Consider the following 22,235-nt stretch of genomic DNA (forward strand, 5'->3'; position numbering starts at 1 on the left):
GGTTAATCAAGGACAGTCAGCATTCATTTGATAAGGGAAGGGCGTGTCTCAGTCACTTGATTGAATTTTTTGATGAGGTAACGAAGATGGTCGGTTAGGGTAGTGTATTTGATGTATTCCACATATATATTAGCACGGTCACATGACAGCTTAGTCAATACATTAAAAGTCCATGGGATCCAAGGGAAAGTTGCAAGTTGGATCCAAAATTGTCTCAGTGGCAGGAAGCCAAATGTAATGGTCGACAGATGTTTTTTGTGACTGGAAGGCTGTTTGCAGTGGGGTTCGGCAGAGCTCAGTACAAGCTCCCCTGTCTTTTGTGATACATATAAATGATGAGCACTTCAATGCTGTGGCCATGGTTAAGAAGATTGCAGATGTTACATAAATTGACCAAGATGTTGATAGTGAGGAAGATAGCTGTGGACAGCAGGAAGTTATCAATGGACTGGTGAGGTGGGCAGAAAAGTGGCAAATGCAATTCAATCCTTAGAATTGTGACGTAATGCATTTTCGGGGAGGGGGCTAACAAGGCAAGGGAATACACAACAAATTGTAGGTTAATGAGAAGTGTAGAGGAACAGGGGGACTTTGGAGTGGATATCCACAGATCGCTAAATGCAGCAGGACATATAGATGGTGAGGTTGTGAAGGCTTATGAGATTCTTTGCTTTATTAGCTGAGCCATAGAACATAAGAGCAGGGAAGCTTTGCTAGTACTGTATAAAACATTAGTTAGGCCACAGCTATGAGTACTGCATACAGTTCTGGTCAACATATTACAGGAAAGATGTGACTGCTTTCGAGAGTGTACAGAGGACGTTGCTAGGACTGGAGAATTTTAGCTATGAGGAAAATTTGATAGTCTGGGGCTGTTTACTTTGGAACGGAGGAGGCTGAGGGGAGATTGATTTAAGGTATATAAATTTATGAGGGGCCTAGATAGAGTGGATAGGAAACACCTGTTTCCCTTAGCAGATAGGTCAATAACCAGTGGGCATAGAGTTAAAGTAAATGGTAGAAGGATTCGTTTGTAGATGAGGAGATATTTTTTCACCCAGAGAGCAGTGATGATCTGCAACTCAGTGCCTGAAAAGGTGGTAGAGGCAGAAATCCTCATCACGTTAAAAAGTACGTGGATGTGCTCTTGATGTTTAACAACTTTCAAGGCTATGGAGCAAGAGCTGGAAAGTGGGATTAGGCTGGATGGCTCTTTTGGAACCGACGCACACACGAAGGGCCGAATGGCCTCCTTCTGTGCCGTACATTTTTTTGATTCTATAATTCTATGTTTCTTAACTTTCGCTGTTCTAAAAAGAACAATCCCAGCATCTACAGTCTCTCCTCGTAACTGAACTCCCAGATCCCTGGTACCATTCTGGTAAATCGACTGTAAACCTTCTCTAATCCTTGACATGCTTGCCAAAGTGTCGTTCTCAGAATTGGATACAATACTCCAGCTGGGGCCTAACCATTGATTTATAAATTGTTAGAATTTCTTCCTGGATTTTGTTACTCCGTGTCTCTGTTTGTAAAGCCAAATACTCAGTTTGTTATTTTAACAGCCGTCACAACTTGTCCTACCACCTTCAAAGTTTGTTGTAAGTTCAGCCCAGGTCTCACTGATCGTCCAACCGCTTTTAAATTGTACCATTTTGTTTATATTGCCTCTGCAAATGCTTCTTACCAAAATGTGTCACATCACCTTTCTCTATGTTAAATTGTATCTGCCATGTATCTGCCCATCTCACCAGGCTGTCTGCGTCCTCCTCAAGTCTATTGCTACACTTCTCACTGTTTATTAACATTTCCGACTTTCCTGACATCTGCAAACTTTAAAATTATGCGCAGCATACCAAGTCCATGGCTTTGATATACATTAAAAGAGCAGTGGAAACAACACCCACCATTGGGGAACAGCACTGTATACTTCCCTCCAGTCTGAAAAACAACTGTATACCGCGACTCTCTGCATTCTGTTTCTGAACCAATTTCCGAGCCATGTTGCCACTGCCCATTCAATCCCATGGACTTCAATTCTGGTATTATGTGGTACTTCATCAAACGCCTTTTGTAAGGATAGCGAAACTTGGAATGTATAGGCAGTAGGAATCATAGATATCATAGAATTGGTGAACCAAGTTGTGTTGATGCCCCGCTCTGATCATAGGCCTCGCCTTGTTTTAATCAATGGATTACAATATCATTAATTTCATTCCCATGTTATTATTTATATTTATTTGTTCTCAAGATATTGGGTGACGCTCTCAAGGCCTATATTACTTGCCCAACCGTCGTTACCCATGACAAATGTTGGGCCTTCGTCTTGAGCCGCTGCAGTCCCTGTGCTGAAGGTGCCCCCACAATACTATTACAGAAGGAATGTTAGGCTTTTGGACCGGTGACGATGAAGGAACGCCGATATCTTTGAAGGGTATGGTCTCATAGTTGTCATGTTGCTAGACTGGTAAACCACGATGCCCGGACAAATGATCCAGAGTTCAAATCCCACCAGTTGGGGAATTTAGATTCAATTAATTAAGCAAATTTGGAAGAATAAGCTAGTGTCAATAATGGGGACCATGACAATACCAGATAATCATAAAACCAATCGGGTTCACAAATGTACTTTAAGGAAGAAAATCTGCTGTCCTTACCCATTCTGGACGAAATGTGACTCCCGACGCACAGCAATGTGGTTGATTATTAGCTGCCCTACTGAAATGGCCTAGAAAGCCTCTCCGTTGTCTAAGCCGGCTCACCACAACTATTTTCAATGGCATTTAGTGATGAGCAATAAATGCTGGCATTGCCAGCGATGCTGACATCCGAAGAATGATTTTTTTTAAGTCCAAATCTGGATGGTGTTTGACTTGAAGGCAGAAATTGGAGGTGGTTGTTTTTTTGTGCCGAATTCTACACACTAGCCTGTACCTCCTCCCCCTGATGCCAATTGTATGAATGCAACTGAAGCCCTGGGGGTGAAACGGACTTACGGTGAAATACTAAACATTAACAAACCAAAGTTTGGCATTTTCGGGACACAAATTCTTTACTGGCAACTTTGCCAATATTTGGGGCTGAAGACGAGGATGAGAATTTTAAAATCGAGGCATTGCCGAACTGGGAATCAATGTAGTCAGCGAGCACAGGGGTAATGGGTGAACGGCACTTGGTGCGAGATAGGACACGGACAGCAGAGTTTTGGATCTGAAAGAAATGCTTGTAATTAATTTTAGATATAATTTTTATATCTCTGTGCCCCTGGAGCAATCTGTCATGGAAGATAACAAATTAATCTGACTGGGTTCAAACCGACCCTTTGAGTAGCAATGTCTTAACCCAATTTGACAGCACGCTGTGACATTTGATATGTGCCGATATCTGCAGAAAAGGGCCGAGAAATTAGTCTCGGCGGTGGCGCTATATGTGCGGTGGCGCTAAACGGGCTGTATTGGATCATAAGTACATAAGAAATAAGAGCAGGAGTAGGACAATTTGGTCCTTTGAGCCTGCTCTGCCATTCAATAAGATTATGGCTTATCTCGTACCTCAGCTCCACTTTCCTGCACTATCCCCATATCCCTTGAATCCCTTAATATTCAAAAATCTATCGCTCTCTTGCTTGAATATGCTCAATAACTGAGCATCGACAACCCTCTGGGATAGAGAATTACAAAGATTCACGAGCCTCTGAGAGAATAAGTGTCTCCTCATCTCAGTCAAAATTGGCCGACCCCTTCTTCTGAGACTGTGACCCCTGCTTCAAGGCTTCCAATCAGGGTAAACATCTTCCCTGCATCTACCATTTCAAGCCCTGTAAGAATTTTCTATGTTTCAATGAGATCACTCTCATTCTTCTGAATTCTCCAGAGAATATAGGTCAAGTCTCCTCAATCGCTCCTCATAGGTCAATTCCCGCAACGCAGGACCTGACTGGTGAATCTACGTTGCACTCCATCGATGGCAGGTATATCCTTCCTTAGGTAAGGAGACCAAAACTGCACACAACACGCCAGGTATGGTCTTACCAGGGCTCTATATAATTTCAGAAAGACGTCTTTACTCTTTTACTCGAATACTCTTGTAAAAAAGTTCAAAATATCATTTGCTTTACAATTTTCTTTCTGTACCTGCATGTTAACTTTCAGTGATTCCTGTACCAGGGCACCCAGATACCTCTGAACACCAACATTTCCCAATCTGTCACCATTTTTAAAATACTCTGCTTTTAGATTTTTCCTACCAAAGTGAATAAAATCACATTTACCCACGTTATATTCCATTTGTCATGTTCTTGCCCACTCACTTAGCCTGTCTATATCCCCATGAAGTGTCCTTGCATCCAACTCACAACTTACATTCCCACCCAGCTTTGAATCATCAGCAAACTTGTATATATTACATTTGTTCCCCTCATCCAAATCATTGATGTAGATTGTCAATAGTTGTGGCCCAAGCACTGATCCTTGCGGTACCCCACTATTTACAGCCTGCCATCCGAAAATGTCGTGTTTATTCCTCCTCTTTGTTTTCTTTCCGTTGACCAATCCTCAATCCATGCGAATATATTATCCCCAATCCAATGAGCCCCAATTTTGTTTAATAACCTCCTATTTGGCACTTTCTCGAAAGCCTTCTGAAAATCCAAATGCACCACATCCATGTTCTCCTTATCTATACTGCTAGTTACAAACTCATGATTTGTCAAACAAAATTTCCCTTTTATAATTCTGTGTGGAAGCTGCTCAATTCTGTTGGCCCGTATTCTGTTGGCTTTCTGCATGCGGAAACCTCCTATCTGGAAAAAATCTGCGAACATACCTGAGGTCTCCCGAGGTGCATATACTTCCGTTCCTGGGCCTCTCCAAACACGAAATGCACAGGGCCCATATATCCCAGAGGCGCATGCAATTCACAAGCGCCCCTGTGATCAGGTGGGCCATGGGGAGCTAATAGGAGAAGGGAATTTCCCTTCATACATTTGTCTGATAGACCTGTCAAACATGTGAATGGAGATCACCCCAAAAACACTAAAACATTAAATATTTTTTTAGAAAACCATCACATTTTTAAAATGAGTTGAAATTGCAATAAATTAAATACTTTAAAGAAAAAATAATTTTTTGAACAAAATACTGTAATTACTTTTTTACGGGGCTAAAAATAAACTTACCTTTGTTAAAATTATTCTTAAATGATAAATGAGTGAAATTGTTTTTTGTTACTTTTTTCAACTTTAAGGCTGGTAAAAGCAGGCCCTATGCCCACTTTTACCAGGCGTAATATTTCTAAGGGTTTTCTGCAGGCGGAGGTTCATCAGAAAGCAGAAATATCTGCCCAAAGAGATCCTTCTCTCCAGGGCAGGCATCAGATCTGTCATGAGCAATCTTGACAGATCAGAAATGGCGGTTTTCAGCGCATGCGCTTGGCATGTCTGAAACCGGCAATTCCAATGTCCCTCTGAATGTGTACACAGCGCGCCCCCACTTGTAGGCATCAGAATAGATGGCCCATTCCGATTTTCTAAGTAGCCTGTTATGACGTCCTTAATAAAAGATTCAAGCATTTGCCCTACTACTGAAGTCAGGCTAACTGGTCTGAAGTTCCCTGTTTTCTCTCTTCCTCCTTTCTTAAATAGTGGGGTTCCATTTGCTCCCCATGTTACACGCAGCACCTGATATTCAGTTCCACCGCAGTCAATGATGAATTTCTAAGCCTTCAATTCTTAACACTAATTTTCCGGCAAAGATTTCTCCTTAACTCCGTGAAGCCACTTCTGTGTCAAAGAGCTAGTCTCAGTAATCCTGCACAATCAGCACCCCTGTGGTCACGGTGGCATTTTAAAGTGTCACCACGCATCACAGTTGCTTCTTAAAGAGACAGGACATGTTACACAGGCTTTTTAATGATGCAGGACTCGTCACACAGCCTTTTGAAAGAGACAGGACCAGACACATAGGCTTGTTAATGAGAAAGGACGAGTCACTCATGCTTTTTAAAGAGACATAACCAGAGACACAGGCACCATAAAGAGACAGGACGAGTCACACAGGCATTTTAAGCAGAGGACCAATCACAGTCTTTTTAAGGTGACATAACCTGTCACACAGGCTTTCTTAAAGAGATGGGACAAGTCACAATGTATTTTTACTGAGACAGGACCGGTTACACAAGCTTTTTAAAGAGGCAGAACTCGTCACACAGTCTTTTTAAAGAGACAGCTAGAGTAACTTGTGCTTTTTAAAGGGACAGATCCAGTGACACAGGCATCATAAAAAGTCAGGTACTGCCATATAGGGATCCTAATCAGTCAGAATCATAGAATGATTATATCAAGGAAGAAGGCCATTCGGCCCATTGTGCCCATGCCGGCTCTCTGCAAGAGCACCTCAGCTGGTCCCACTCCCCCGCCCTTTCCCCATATCCCTGCATTATTTTTTTCTTTCAGGTACTTAGCTAACTCTCTTTTGAAAGCCATGATTGAGTCTGCCTCCACCAAACCTTTATGCAATGCATTCCAGATCCTTATCATGCGCTGCATAAAAAGTTATTTCTTATTTGGCCTTTGGTTCATTGGCCAGTCTCCTTTAATCTGTGTCATCTGCTTCTCGACCCATCTGCCAATGGGAACACTTTCTCTCTATCTATTCTGTCCAGAACCCTCATGATATTGAACACCTCTATCAATTCTCCTCTCAACCTTCACTGCTCCAAGGAGAACAACCCCAGTTTCTCCAGTCAATCTACATATCTGAAGTCCCTCATCCCTGGAATCATTCGTGTAAATCTATACTGCACTCTCCCTTAGGTCTTCAAATCCTTCCTGAATTGTGGTCCCAAGAATGGGACACAGTACTCCAGTTGAAGCCAAACCAATGTTTTATACAGGTTCATCATAATGTCCACGCTTTTGTACTCTATACCTCGATTCATGAAGCCCAGAACCCCATAAGCTTTTTCAGCTGCTTACTCAAACTGCACCGCCACCTTCAACGATTTGTGCACATATACCTCGTAGGTCTTCCTGTTCATGTACCCATTGTAGGATTGTATCCTTTAGTTTTTATTTCCTCTCCTCATTCTTTCTACCAAAATGTATCACTTCGCATTTTTCTGCGCAAAATTTCATCTGCCACGTGTCCACCCATTCCACCAGCCTGTCCATTTCCTCTTGAACGCTATCAATATCCTACTCACTGTTCACTATACTTTTAAAAGTCACAGGACCAGTCACACAGGTTTTGAAAAGAGCCACAATCAGACACACACGCTTTTGTAACAGACAGAAACAGTCACAAGAGCATTTTATAGAACCAGGACCAGTCACACGCAGTTTTTAAAGAGACATGAGCAGTGTCACAGACGCTTTAAAGAGACATGACCAGTCACATAGTCTTTTTAAAGAAGCAGCACTAGCCACACAGGCGTTTTAAAGAGAAAAAATGGTGAAAGCAAAGGGGCCTAGAAAGTCATCTCGCGCGACTGCATGAAACAGATGGATTCGAATCGGGAATTCTAGGCCCCCATATCTGTCCTTACAGATTATTAGACCATTAATGTTTCTTCACAAAATCTAATCTTGTCCTGAATATGGCCCTGTAGAACCTGCTTTTTTGCAGACTCTTATTTTAATATGTTTAATTCACGGAATGTGGGCGTTGCTGGAAAATCCAGCCAATCTCTCAATGTCCATGAGTAGGTGGTGCTGAACCATTGCCTTGAACCACTGCAGTCCTTGTGATGAAGATACTCCCCAGTGTCTGACATTGGTACAACTTTGTGGCTTGCTAGGTGTTGTGGTGAAAAATGTTACTTCAATACATTTCACACACTAGCCTGACAAGGGTAAAGAGTCATGCAGTTTATTAAGATTCAAATAGTCCAACAGTCTCCCACACAACAGCGAACAGTTTCGACAGACAAATAGGTACAGACAAACAACAGCTACCTATGGGGGCTGATCAGGGAGACAACTTAGAGCTCTGCAGCTCTTTTCCTGGCTGTCTCTTCGATAGCTTACAAATCTCAGTATTTAAGTCTCCAAACCACAATGAGTCATACTTTCCCGTGACCTTTCTTTATATTATATCAAAAGTTTATACAATGGAACCACCAGGTGCTCATCTTGTGGCTTGCCTTATCTCCCAACGGTCATTACCAATCAAGCGAGCCCTTTGACCTGTTATTGTTCAATCAGCTTAGGTCCCTTTTGGTCCTGTGTGCAAAGTTTAAATGAATTTCGCCTGCTGTTGTCAGGCATAAGTGCCTTGGCCATTTATCCTTACCCATGATGCCCTGCTTCTCCTAAGTATGACATCTAAAAATCCACTTCAAACCCCCCTTTGGTCCTGGGCAAGCGCAGCCCATGAGTCCAGCCTATATTAAATTATATCAATTCGTCCTGCCCCTTGTTCGGTGATCAGTCGATAGGTTAGGGAGGAATAGGTATCTGATGCCAGTGGTTAAATCCCAATGCTCATCAACCTCTTCCTTTCCTCAAGTGCCTATACTATCTGCCGAGCACGGCATCTCATTCGGCACTTCCGGCAGGAGGAGCAAAACATAAAAGCAAATCCCAGAGCTAAGATTGTTTCGGCTACTACCAATACGTGTGATATGATTCGTATCCACGGGTGTACACTCATATTTAATCCCCAGTTCCAGATTCTGTTATACAAGGGTTTTCAACTAAAGCTTTATTGATGTCTTTACTTTGTTGGTTTAGATCTTGCTCTATTTTTTGATAATGTTTCATAATTTCCTTTGGTTCTTTCTGTCCACTTTTCTTGTTCCCATAATTTAGGGATAGCTTCTGGTTCTGGTATAACATAAGTCCCAATTCCTTTTTTTTCATCGGGTTTAATGTTGTTAAGGGAGAAACTTTCCTCTTCTTGTTGTCTTGGTGGGTGCATATATTGATGTCCTACCTGCATTGGCACCTTTGGGTGAAAACAAATGTTTGGCTGGGAAATGGGACAGGTCAGATCTTGGTATCCATATTTTTGTTCAGTCGTTGTGACACAAACTGTCCCGTTGTTGCCCGGTGCTACCCTTGTTCGGTGTATCTCCCTTGGGTGTATTTCAAGGGTGCAATTGGTGGCTTTTGTGAATCCACACTCGGCCGTCTTTCACCCGGTGGGCGGGGGGTTGTGCACACCCACATCCTTTACTTGTGATGGCACCCGTTCGTTATCACCCCCCTTAAGGTTCCATTCTTCTGTGTGTTGTCGTCATCCCTTTCCCATATTGCCTTGGTAGGAACATCATAATATGTCACCCAATTTTCCCTCTGTATTTCTCCTATATTATTCACCTTATAAAGGGGTTGTCCTTCTTCTGGAAGTTGGGGAATGGGTAGTACAAAACCAATCACCTTGGTCCACGGGGTCAATCAATTGCCTGCCCTATATACTCGCCCCATTTTACACCCTTTGCATAGGCTTTTGTTTTTGCCAATCCAAGGTTCCATGTCCTCATTTGTAATCCAATCAGGGATCTGTCCATTAACTATTTGTTCCATGTTCTGCTGTGCATTCAATAATAGCCAGGAGCCATACATGGAACATGCCAATTCGTTATGGGTTTGGTGAGATGCGTTTTTGATCCGATCAATAATTGTGTTCATTGTTTTTGTGTGGGGAGCTACTAACTCTTCCACCCCCAGCAATTGTTTTGCAGTTCGTCCTCCTGCCAATGCCATTTGTCTACTATTTTCAGTTGATTGTTTCAATAACCCCTTTATTTTTGCTTGTGATACTTATACTCCTTCAATTACTCCTTCTATGTAACTATTGCTAACCCTGCCGCATACCCTGCCCCAACCATTTCTACGACCGCACTCTTTTTATGTTGCTGTAAGATAGACCCTCCCTGTGGACCTTCTAGTTGTCTTGTCCACAGGGAATCTCACCATCATTTTGTATGATTGCTGCACAGTGCGGGAATTTCAAGAGTACTCACATTAATGGCAAGCTCAATAACTCTATACAATACTTTGTCTTGCGTCTTCTTTTTATTGCCAATCCCCCATTTGTCCCATCCTCCATCATTGGGCAATTTAATGGGGTGGTGGTGGTTGTCTGCGGGTTGTTGGTGGAGGAGCTTTTACAGTCAGTGTAGTCTCATTTTTCGTACACCGGGTGCCATTTACACAAACAACTGTTTCCCCCAATTTCATACTCGACCCACATTCTACCGATGGCAGTTCATCGGTTGTTCTGTTACATGATGACCCAAAAGATCTGGAATCAACGCATTTTATGCTTCCCGATGGACATTCACCCAACACTCCTCTTTCCTGCCATAATGCTCCGAAGAGGGTGCACATGATGATTCACTCCATTGTTCTACGCGCTTATTGTTCCTGCAAAATAGAAGGGGACTGGCCGTCACCAGCTTTATTAATATTATTCCGTCTTACTAATTCCACCGCAGCATGTCTTTCGTCCGCCCGCCATTTATGGGCGCTCTTCAATATGTACCAAAAGTGGTACACTACCCCGTTTATTATTGCCACTACAGGTACTCCCACTAAGAGTACCAGCCATGGCTCCTGTTCCCAGGCCTGATAACGCATCCACCAAATCTCACTCTCTGCATATGGTCTAACCTCTGGGTAATCCATTTCTATTCCCGTGCTGCCATAATTGTGACCAGTGATTCCATTGTTCTACTCTATTCATATATTTTTATTTGATCCCGTGGTGGGCTCACATCGGACCCTCCTGTAATTATACCTTCGGGCAGTCGCATTGCCCGACCAGTCATAAGTTCATACGGAGTTAATCCTGATGTCTGGTTAGTGGTTTCCCTTTGTCTCATCAGGATAGCAGGTACTAGTTCAGACCAAGCCTGTCAGGTTTCATGGATGGCTTTTGACAAGGCTGTCTTTATTGTCCAATTCATCCGTTCTACCATTCCCGAACTCTGTGTGTGCTAGGGGATGTGAAATTTTGGTTTAATGCCCAATATAGTGCATAGCACTTTCATCACCTGTCCTGTGAAATGGGTTCCCTGATCGGAGTCTATTTGAGTGGGTAAGCCCCAGCGGAGAATCGCCTACTCAGATAAAATTTGGGCTACTGTGGTTGCGGTGTTGTTTTGGGTGGCAAATGCTTCCACCCACTGGGTTAACAAATCTATTATCACTGGACTTCTACTTTCTTCCACGAGGGTTTGGCAGTGGTCCCGTTAAATCAATTTGGATATTCTCCCACATTCCTTGCGGCCATGGTTGAAGGGCCATTCTTATTTTAATGGCCTTTCCTGGATTATGTTGGGCACATGTAATGCAGTGCTGACAATATTTAGCAATGTCTCGTCCCAAGCCTGGCCACCACCAATCCCTAGAGACCTACTGATCATTGCATTCGCCCTGCATGGCTAATGCCATGATGTAATTCTATGAGTGATTATCGTATACACGTGGGGGCCGCCACCCTTCCATCCTTTCTACCTATGGAGTCCTGGTCTGGCACAGCTCCCCACCTTTCTCATTCTTTCTTCTCCACGTCCCGTACATCCCTGTGCAATTTTACCATATTAATGTCCTCATCAGTTCTTACACTACTTACTGCTTCTTCCCTGGCTTCGGTTTCATTAACATAATTAATCCCCAATTTGGCTGACATATCTTAGTGCATCTTACATCTGCATTTTAAATTGGTCATACGAAGTTTGTCGGACGTCCCAAGCTGCATTATTGGTGGGATATCATGTCCCGTCCTTTGTCCGATCTGGTGGGTTATTCCACTTGTGTCGGGGACATTTAGCCCGTACCCAGTTGGTGGACATCTTTGCCATGCATGTCATACATTACCTGCAAATTTTCAAAATTCAATATTTTTACTCCGGGGCTTCAGGTTGCCTAGAGGTCTCATGATCTCCTGTTTTTCTAGAGAACTGAATGCCTTTTATCTATGTTTGCTATTTGCTGCCTGTGCTCCTTGTGTCACCGTCTAAGGTGCAATGGCGAGGCCTTCTTCCTCCTCACTATATCATCCTCTCCTTCCTCCCTTTCATTATACGGAGGAGGTGGTGGAGTGGTAGGTGTACATAATCGGGGATCAAAGAGTCCCTTCTCGCTCTGACTCTCCTGAAGTTCTCTTAGTTTTTTTTAATTTCTGCTCCAGCTGTTCTTAATTCCTCTATCTTTGGTTTCAGTTTGAGGGTACACTGTAAAAGCTGTCGTGCTATTATTGGGTACGTTTGTTTTCCTCTTTTTGCCAGCAAGCCTTTTTTGAACGGCAGCGTCCTGATTTAGTTCCCATCCGTCTTTAAACATTTTGTCGATTAAGCCCCTCCGGTCGTCTGCATAGAATCTAGTAAGGGTTTCTTCCTCACCCCAGTCTAATCCTTTCCCCGATGCCATCTTGTGGTCTGACCTTCCCCGGCTTTACATACAGCTTCTACTTGAGTGTATGTCCGTTTGGCCTCTACACAGCACATAAATCCTATCCCAAAATGTATCCCGTGGTCTGACCTTCCCCAGTTACATACAACTTCTACTTGAGTTTATGTCCGTTCGGCCTCTCCATGTGACTTAAACCCTATCCCAATCCCTTGATTACTATCCTGTGATTAACATATGTTCTCTACGTCCTTGCTTTCTGGCCTTCACGTGGGACTTATGTCCTCTCAATTCCGGCTGAGTCTGCTAGGTGTTCGAGATAATTAAGCACACTTGTCCGTGTCGATCACCCGATATTTATGATTTTACTCGGCTCGCCTTACTTTTTTCTACTAATTGTTCGGTTTAGCTTTGTAACACACATAACTGATATACTAAAAGTACTCCGGCTTTCTTTGCCTTTTTCTGTTTCTGTTTCTCCCACCAATTCTTTTGCTCCTTGGGGACAACCGAGGGATCCCACCCATCTTTAATCATTTTGCCTATTAAGAACTTCTGGTCATCTGCATAGAACCTACTAAGAGACCCTTCTGGTCCCCATTCAAGGTCTGTCCCCGACGCCATTTTGTGAGCTGACCTTCCCTCGCTTCCTCTGCGAATGAGTCGCTTCACGCGGACCTACTTCTATTCCACCACTTATTTATCGCAATGGGATCATTCCTCAATTCTCAACCAGTTCATGCGTATCACACATTCACTCACAGGTTTCCGCCATCACCTTGTCCTCTCGGTGCTCCCTTCGACCTATTAAACTTTGGCCATCACGTGCAGCATTTGTCCACTTAATTCCGGCTCAAGCTAGGCGATTGAGATAATTTATGACAATTGAAGCGACGGGGACACTCGTTTCTCTTACACACCACTTAAATCATGTCTCCAAAAATATTCCTCCTAATATCCTCAATTATGAGAAACAAAAGACTGGACTCAAAATTCACACAGATTATCTACCATCTTTTATCGCAATGACAATGTCCCTCCCAATACTATAATTTACACGTAAATTAAGACCATACTCACTCTAAGTCTAGGTATGTATCTTTTACCGATTCACAGGCTCTGCACGATTCAGATACTCACTCCATAGACAGACATCTGGCCGCCTGAATCTCATCATATTCCGGGTGGTATTCCAAATCTACTCACCCGCTCATGTCCTCTTGGTCACTGTCCGCCTACATTTCGATGTTTCCTGCCAACTACGCCAAAGTTTTTCAGAAAAATATTACTTCAATAAATTTCACACACTAGCCTGTCAAGGGTAAATAGTCAAGCAGTTTATTAAGATTCAAATAGTCCAAGAGACTCCCACACAACAACGAACAGTTTTGACAGACAAATAGTTACAGACAAACAAAAGGTACCTATGGGGGCTGATCCGGGAGACAGCTCTTTTCCTGGCTGTCTCTTCGATCGCTTACAAATCTCAGTATTTATGTCTCCAAACCACAATGAGTCATACTATCACGTGACCTTTCTTTAAATTATATCAAAAGTTTATACAATGGAACCACTAGGTGCTCATCTTGTGACTTGCCTTATCACCCAATGGCCAGTATCAATCAAGCGAGCCCTTTGACCTGTTATTGTTCAATCATCTGAGGTCCATTTTGGTCCTGTGTGCAAAGTTTAAATGCATTTCGCCTGCTGTTGTCAGGCAGAAGTGCCTTGGCCGTTTATCCTTACCCATGATGCCCTGCTTCTCCTAAATGTGATTTCTAAAAATCCACTTCACTAGGCCATTCCAGAGTTCAGTTAAGAATCAACCACCAATAGGCAGCCAAGGTAAGGATGGCAGCTTTCCATCTTTAAAGGACGTTATCGAACCAGTTGATAATCCGGTAGTTTCATGATATTCATTACTGATATTGGATTTTTAATTCCAAAATATATTTAATTCACGGAATTTAAATTCCTCAGCTGTCGAGCTGGGATTGGAAATGAAGTCTCACAGTTTGTTAGTCCAGGTCTCTGGATTGACTAGTCCAGTAACATATCCACCCTGCTGATATATTCGATGACTACAGATAGTAATCAATAACACTCTTGACTTTTGCCTTGTAGGTGTTGGAGCTGCTTTGGGGCATCAGGAGGTAAGTTACTCACCACAGAATACCCAGCCTCTAACCTGCTGTAGTAGCTACGGCAATTATGTGCCTGGTGCAATTGATTTTCTGGTGAATGGCGACCCCTAGGCTTTTGATGGTGGAGGATTTGGTGATTGAATATTGCCAATAACTTTCAAGGTTAGACTGTCTCTTGTTGGAGGTAGTCATAGTCTGGCGCTTCTGTGGAGAAAATTTATCCTTAATGAGCCGAGGCGTGAGGGATTTCAGTTATGTGCAGAGACAGGTGAAGCTGCGGATTTTCTCCTTAGAGCAGAAAAGTTTAGGGGGAGATTCAATAGAAGTTTTCAAAATGTTGACGTTTTTGATACAGGAACAAAGGAGAAACTGTTTCATAAACATAGACGTAGAAGATAGGAGCAGGAGTCGGCCATTCGGCCCCTCGAGCCTGCTCCACCATTCAATGAGGTCATGGCTGATCATCCAAACTCAGTACCCTATTCCTGTGTTCTCTACATATCCCTTGATCCCTTTAGGCTTAAGAAATATATCCAACTCCTTGAATAAATTTAATGAATTGGCCTCTACTGCATTCTTTGTTAGAGAATTCCACAGGTTCACCACTCTCTGGGAAAATAAATTCCTCCTCATCTCTGTCATAATGGCTTACCCCTTATCCTTAGACTGCGACCCCTGGTTCTGGACTCCCCGACCATCGGGAACATCGTTCCAGCATCTTATCTGTCTAGTTAGTCCTGTTAGAATTTTATAAGTTTTGATAAGATCCCCTCTCATTCTTCTAAACTCCACCGAGTACAAGCCCAGTCGACCCAATCTCTCCTCATAAGTCATTTCTGCCATCCCAGGTATCAGCCTGGTGAATCTTCGCTGCACTCCTTCCATGGAAAGCACATCCTTCCTCAGATAAGGCGACCAAAACTGCACACAATTCGTAAGATGTGCTCCCACCAAGGCCCTGTGCAACTGCAGCAAGACATCCTTATTCCTGTACTCAAACCCTCTCGCTACCAAGGCCAAAAGACCATGTGCCTTCTTAACTGCCTGCTGCACCTGCATGCTTACTTTGAGCGACTGGTGCACAAGGATGCCCAGGTATCGTTGCACTTCCCCTTCTTCCAATCTATTGCCATTCAGATATTAATCTGCCTTCCTGTTTTTGACACGAAAGTGGATAACCTCACATTTATCCACATTATATTGCATCTGCCATGCTTCTGCCCAATCACCCAACCTGTGCAAGTTTTACAGGAGTTTCTCAGCATCCTCCTCGCATCACACACGCCCACCCAGCTTTGTATCGTCTGAAAACTTGGAATTATTACATCTAGTTCCCTCGTCCAGATCATTAATATATATTGTGAATAGCTGGGGTCCAAGGACCAATCCCTGCAGTACCCCACTAGTCACTGCCTGCCACTCGGAAAAAGAGCCGTTTATTCCAACTCTTTTCTTTCTGTCTGCCAACCAGTTCTCTATCCAAGTCAATACCTTGCCCCCAATCCCATGTGCCTTAATTTTGCATGCTAATCTCTTACGCGGGACCTTATCGAAAGCCTTTTGAAAGTCCAAATACACCACATCCACTGGTTCTCCCTTAACTATTTTACCAGTTACATCCTCAAAAATTTCCAGTCGTTTAGTCAAGCACAATTTACCTTTAGTAAATCCATGTTGACTTTGTCCGATCCGGTCACTTTTTTCCAACGCACTGCTATTACATCCTTTATAATGGACTCCAGCGTTTTCCCCACTACCGATGTCAGGCTTACCAGTCTATAATTCGCCGTTTTCTCTCTACCACCCTTTTTGAACAGTGGGGTAACATTAGTGCCATGGGCACTGTTCCAGAGTCTATCGATTTTGGAAGATAACCAGCAATGCAGCTACTATTTCTAGGGCCGCTTCCTTAAGTACACTAGGATGTAGATTATCTGGCCCTGAGGATTTATCGGCCTTCAATCCCATCAATCTCCCTAACACCATTTCCCTACAAATACTGATTCCTATCAGTTTCTCCCTTTCATCAGACCCTATGTTCCCCAAATCTCTGGGAGGTTATTTGTGTTCTCCTTTGTGAAGACAGAACCACAGTAAGTGTTTAATTGGTCTGCCATTTCTTTGTTCCCCAATATAAGTACACCTGATTCTGACTGCAATGGACCTACGCTTGGCTACACTAATCTTTTTCTATTCACATATCTATATAAGCTTTTACAGTCAGTGTTTATGTTCAATTCAAGCTTACTCTCATACTCTCTTTTCACCCTCTTAATTAATCCCTTTGTCCTCATTTGCTGAATCCTAAACTGCTCCCAATCCTCAGGTTTACTTCTTTTTCTGGCCAATTTATGTATCCTCTCCTTGGATCTTAAGCTATCCCTAATTTCCCTCGTTAGCCACGGTTGAGTCACCTTTTTTGTTCTGTTTTTATCCCAAACTGGGATGAACAGTTTCCACTGGCAGATTGGCATTACCAAAAGGACGAACTTTGATCACCCAATGAGATGATCTGGAATGAAATCTCTGAAAGGCTGGTGGAAGCAGATTCAATCGGCTCAGTTGGTAGCAAACACCCCTCTGAATCATAAGGTTGTGAGTTCAAGTCCCATTCCAGCGATGTGAGTACAGACATCTAGGCTAACACTCCAGCGCAGTACTTAGGAACTGCTGCCTGTCGGACGGTCAGTACAGAGGGCCAACTGCACAGTTGGAGGGACAGTGCTGAGGGAGGGCTGCACTGTCGGAGGGACAATGCTGAGGGAGGGCTGCACTGTCGGAGGGACAATGCTGAGGGAGGGCTGCACTGTCGGAGGGACAATGCTGAGGGAGGGCTGCACTGTCGGAGGGACAGTGCTGAGGGAGCGCTGCACTGATGGAGGGTCAGTACTGAGGGAGGTTTGCACTGTCAGAGGGTCAGTACTGAGGGAGGGCGGCACTGTCGGAGGGTCAGGACTGAGGGAGGGCTGCACTGTCGGAGGGACAGTACTGAAGGATGGCTGCACTGTCGGAGAGACAGTGCTAATGGAGCGCTGCACTGTCTCAGGGGCAGTGCTGAGGGAGCGCTGCACTGTTGGAGGGTCAGTACTGAGTGAGTGCTGCACTGTCAGAGGGGCAGTACAGTGATAGCACTCTACTGTTGGAGGGGCAGTACTGAGGGAGCTCTGTATTGTTGGAGGAACAATCAGGGAGTGCTGCATTGCCGGAGCGGCAGTGCTGAGGGAGCGCTGCCCTGTCAGATTGTCAGTACAGAGGGAAGACTGCATTGTTGAAGGGGCAAAACTGAGCTTTCACTGCGCTGTCAGAGGGGAAGTATTGAGGGAGCACTACATTGTCATTTGTGCAGTATTGAGGGAGCGCTGCACTGTCGGTAGTCCAGTACTGAGGGAGTACAGTCTGGTCAGAGTGGCAGTCTTTCGCATGTGACGTTAAACCAAGGCGATGTCTGCACTCTCAGGTGGATGTAAATGATGCCATGGCATCATTTGAAGAAGAGCAGCGGCGTTATCCCCAGTGCCCTGGCCAAAATTATCTCAATCAACATCACTAAAACAGATGACCAGATCTTTAATGCAATGCTGTTTGTGGGAACTTGCTGTGTACAAACTGGCTGCCGTGCTTCCAGCAGTAGAACACTGACTTCACTTCAAAAGTACTTATTTGGCTGTGAAGTGCTTTGGGAAATCCCATGGTCATTAAATGCGTTCTATAAATGCAAGTCTTTAGTTCTTAATATAAGCATTCTAAAAGTAATTTGATATATACTTGAAAAGGCGAGATATTCAGGACTATGGGTAAATTGTTGACTAACATTCACGAAAGGATATCACTGTTCTGAAATAATCTGATCGGTTGGTTGCGGGATCGTTTGATTCTGTTTAATTTCATCCCACTGAAAAGGATGGTAGTGACACATTGATACAATGAATGGTGTCCTCAGTATGAAAGCGAGGCTTATTCGCCACCAATATTTTGCAGTGGTCAGTCCTACCAATTTCGTCATCGACACATGCATATGCGATAGGTAGATTGGTGAGGATGAGGTAAAGCAGGCTATTTTCTCATGTTGGTTCTCCCACCACCTGCTGAATTCTCAGTCTGGCAGCTCTGTTCTTCAGGGCTCGGTTAATGGTGGTGCTTCCGAGCCACTCTTCGTGTTGGACATTCATTCTCCCCCTCCCCACCCAAAGGGTATATTTTGTGCCCTTTCTGCTCTCGGTGCTCGCATCAACTGCTGTTCAGCATGAAGTTATGGTGATTCATCAGCAGAATGAGGGCGGTGGGTGAGGATCAGCAGGAAGATCGCTTGCCCATGTCTGATTGGAAGCCATGAGACTTCATTATTTCCTCAGGCAATGTTGAGGACTCGCATGATCTCTCACAGCCGACTGTATACCCCTGTGCCCCCGCCTCTGAAGAGTCTGTTCTGCCGGTGGAACAGGATATAACCTGGGATGGTGATGGAGGATCTGGAATGTTGACTGATAGATATTGTTCTGTGACAATGATTGTGCGAGCATTGAATGTTTCCAGAGCATTTCATGGAGTATGGAGACGGTTACGGGATTTTTATCTCATTGGTTAATATGTTAAGCGTTTTCCTTTGATTCCTTGATGTCAAACGCTTGCTCGTTTAATTACTTTCGCTCCCTCTGTAAAGCACCATTACATGATTGGCTGTTTCAGGTCAATCATTAGAAACACCTTGTTGTTCTTGTTCTAGATTAAGGCAGTGTAATCTAGTCGGCACCAGGAATTACATTTCTGTTATGAGGTGGGAACATTGTAAAAAAGGCAGCCATGGGAATGAAGTTCCTGGACTGAGGCAGGAGCAGTGTATACGAGGCGGCCCTGGGAATGAAGTTCCTGGACTGAGGCAGGAGCAGTGTATACGAGGCGGCCCTGGGAATGAAGTTCCTGGACTGAGGCAGGAGCAGTGTATACGAGGCGGCCCTGGGAATGAAGTTCCTGGACTGAGGCAGGAGCAGTGTATACGAGGCGGCCCTGGGAATGAAGTTCCTGGACTGAGGCAGGAGCAGTGTATACGAGGCGGCCCTGGGAATGAAGTTCCTGGACTGAGGCAGGAGCAGTGTATACGAGGCGGCCCTGGGAATGAAGTTCCTGGATTGAGGCAGGAGCAGTGTATACGAGGCGGCCCTGGGAATGAAGTTCCTGGACTGAGGCAGGAGCAGTGTATATGAGGCGGCCCTGGGAATGAAGTTCCTGGATTGAGGCAGGAGCAGTGTATATGAGGCGGCCCTGGGAATGAAGGTCCTGGACTGAGGCAGGAGCAGTGTATACGAGGCGGCCCTGGGAATGAAGTTCCTGGACTGAGGCAGGAGCAGTGTATATGAGGCGGCCCTGGGAATGAAGTTCCTGGACTGAGGCAGGAGCAGTGTATACGAGGCGGCCCTGGGAATGAAGTTCCTGGACTGAGGCAGGAGCAGTGTATATGAGGCGGCCCTGGGAATGAAGTTCCTGGACTGAGGCAGGAGCAGTGTATACGAGGCGGCCCTGGGAATGAAGTTGCTGGATTGAGGCAGGAGCAGTGTATACGAGGCGGCCCTGGGAATGAAGTTCCTGGACTGAGGCAGGAGCAGTGTATACGAGGCGGCCCTGGGAATGAAGTTCCTGGACTGAGGCAGGAGCAGTGTATACGAGGCGGCCCTGGGAATGAAGTTCCTGGACTGAGGCAGGAGCAGTGTATACGAGGCGGCCCTGGGAATGAAGTTCCTGGACTGAGGCAGGAGCAGTGTATATGAGGCGGCCCTGGGAATGAAGTTCCTGGATTGAGGCAGGAGCAGTGTATACGAGGCGGCCCTGGGAATGAAGTTCCTGGACTGAGGCAGGAGCAGTTTAATCTAAGGGGTGCTGCGAATTAATTCCTGGATTGAGGGAGGGTGAAATGTTACGCATATGCTCACTTTTATTTTCATGCTGTTTACATTAATGTGAGCTTGATTGTGTTGCAGTGAAGTGTTGGGTGACAAAGGATCATTGAGTTTGTTTGTTCAATGATTGTAATTAATGCCAGTTACAGTGAGGCCAAATGATGTAACTCGGGGAATTCCCTCGGCTCGAAATAAGGAGCTCCCTTCACTGTGTGACCTCACACAGCCAGCGTGTTGCCTCCAGCGCAAAGAAAACCAGATCTCCCAGAAGCGATGTCGTGGGTTCGAAGATATCTATGCAAAGTATTCTTGAACAGTGGCAGTTAATGAGAATAATTTGGAATAACAACAGAAAATGCTGAAAACACGCAGCAGGTCAGGTAGCATTCGTGGAGAGAAAGGCTTTACCGTTTCAGGTCTGTGACCCTTCGTCAGAACTGGAAAAGTTTTGAGCTGCAGCAGATTTTAAGCAGGTGCAGGGGCAGGGAAAGTGGGGAGGGTGGAGGAAAGAACAAAATGGTCGGTCTGTGATAGGGTGGAAGGCAGGAGTGGTTAAATGTTGCAAATGGTGATGGGAGAATCATCAACAGCTGGCGCCTGAAAAAAATAGGGGCCGAGGTTATGGTCCGAAATTGCAGAACTCAATGTTGAGTCCAGAAGGCTGTAAAGTTTAAAGTGCCTAATAGAAATATTTAGTGCTGGTCCTCGAGCTTAGATTGAGCTTCATTGGAACACCGTAAGAAGCCGGGGACAGAGGTCAGAGTGGGAGGGGAGCAGACAATAAAAGAGACAGTCGACAGGAAGCTCAGGTCAAGCTTACGGACTGAACGGAAGTGTTCCACAAAGCCATCAACCAATCTGCATTTTTCTCCCCAGTGTAGAGTAGACCACATTGGGAGCGGCGAATACAGAAATAATAAATTGCAAGAATACAATTAAATCGCTGTTTCAACTGGAAGGACCGTTTGGGGCCCTGGACAGTGGGACAGGAGAAGGTAAAATGGCAGGTGTTGCATCTCCTGAGCTTGCACAGGAAGGTACCATGGGGAGGGGACGTGCTGTTGTGGGTGATTACCGAGTGGACCAGGGTATTGTGGAGGGAGTGGTTCGTTCAGAATGCTGAAAGGCGAGAAGAGGATATAGAGAAGATTTATTTTCCCCTTCTCGCTGCTGTTAGTGTTCCTAGTAAATATATATGTCCAGTTATTAATTCTATAAACCACAGCCTACAGAGCTGTAGTGATACCCGCCCTCCTGTATGCTTCAGAGACAGTACAGGAGGCACCTCAAATCACTGAAGAGCTAATATCAAAGCTGCCTCAGCAAGATCCTGCAAATCCATTGGCAGGACAGATGCACCAACGTCAGTGTTCTCGCTCAAGCCAACACCCCCAGCATTGAAGCTTTGACCACGCTCCATCAGCTCCGATGGAAGGGCCACAACGTCCACATGCCCAATACGATATTGTGAAAAAAATCGCTCTACTCGTTGCTCCTACAGGGCAAATGAGCAGCAGGTGGGCAGAGGAAATGCTTAAAGGATAGCCTCAAAGCCTCCTTGAAAAAGTGCAACATCCCCACCGACATCTGGGAATCCCTGACCCAAGACAGCACAATGTGCTGGACAAGCATCCGGGAAGGCAACGAACATCTGGTGTCTCTTTGAGGGGAGCAAATGGAAACCATGCACAAACAGCGGAGGGAGCGCACGTTGTTCTGCCCTTGCAGCGCGTTCCAATGCAGAGCTAGACAGGTAGCTGACAACTTGATATCTTCCCATAAAAATCACAAGGCTTGACTTTTCTTGTAAAACTTTACTGAAAGATTCTTATTGTGAAACTGAAATAC

The 22,235-nt window shown here is 44.7% G+C and overlaps 1 protein-coding gene across 1 annotated transcript in view; it reads left to right on the forward strand.

The window, feature by feature from the left end:
• The window catches only part of LOC147098193 (putative G protein-coupled receptor 139), a 42,729-nt gene that overhangs the window by 11,290 nt on the left and 9,204 nt on the right, over window positions 1-22,235 (forward strand). Inside the window, exon 3 of the mRNA XM_085969963.1 lies at window positions 14,477-14,505. Coding sequence (XP_085826089.1) covers window positions 14,477-14,505 — 29 coding nt within the window. The remainder of the gene's footprint in view (window positions 1-14,476; window positions 14,506-22,235) is intronic.

This window comes from Somniosus microcephalus, chromosome 29 (assembly GCF_052327205.1).
Source record: "Somniosus microcephalus isolate GS21.2 chromosome 29, FLI_Smic_1.0, whole genome shotgun sequence".
Lineage (NCBI taxonomy): Eukaryota > Metazoa > Chordata > Chondrichthyes > Squaliformes > Somniosidae > Somniosus > Somniosus microcephalus.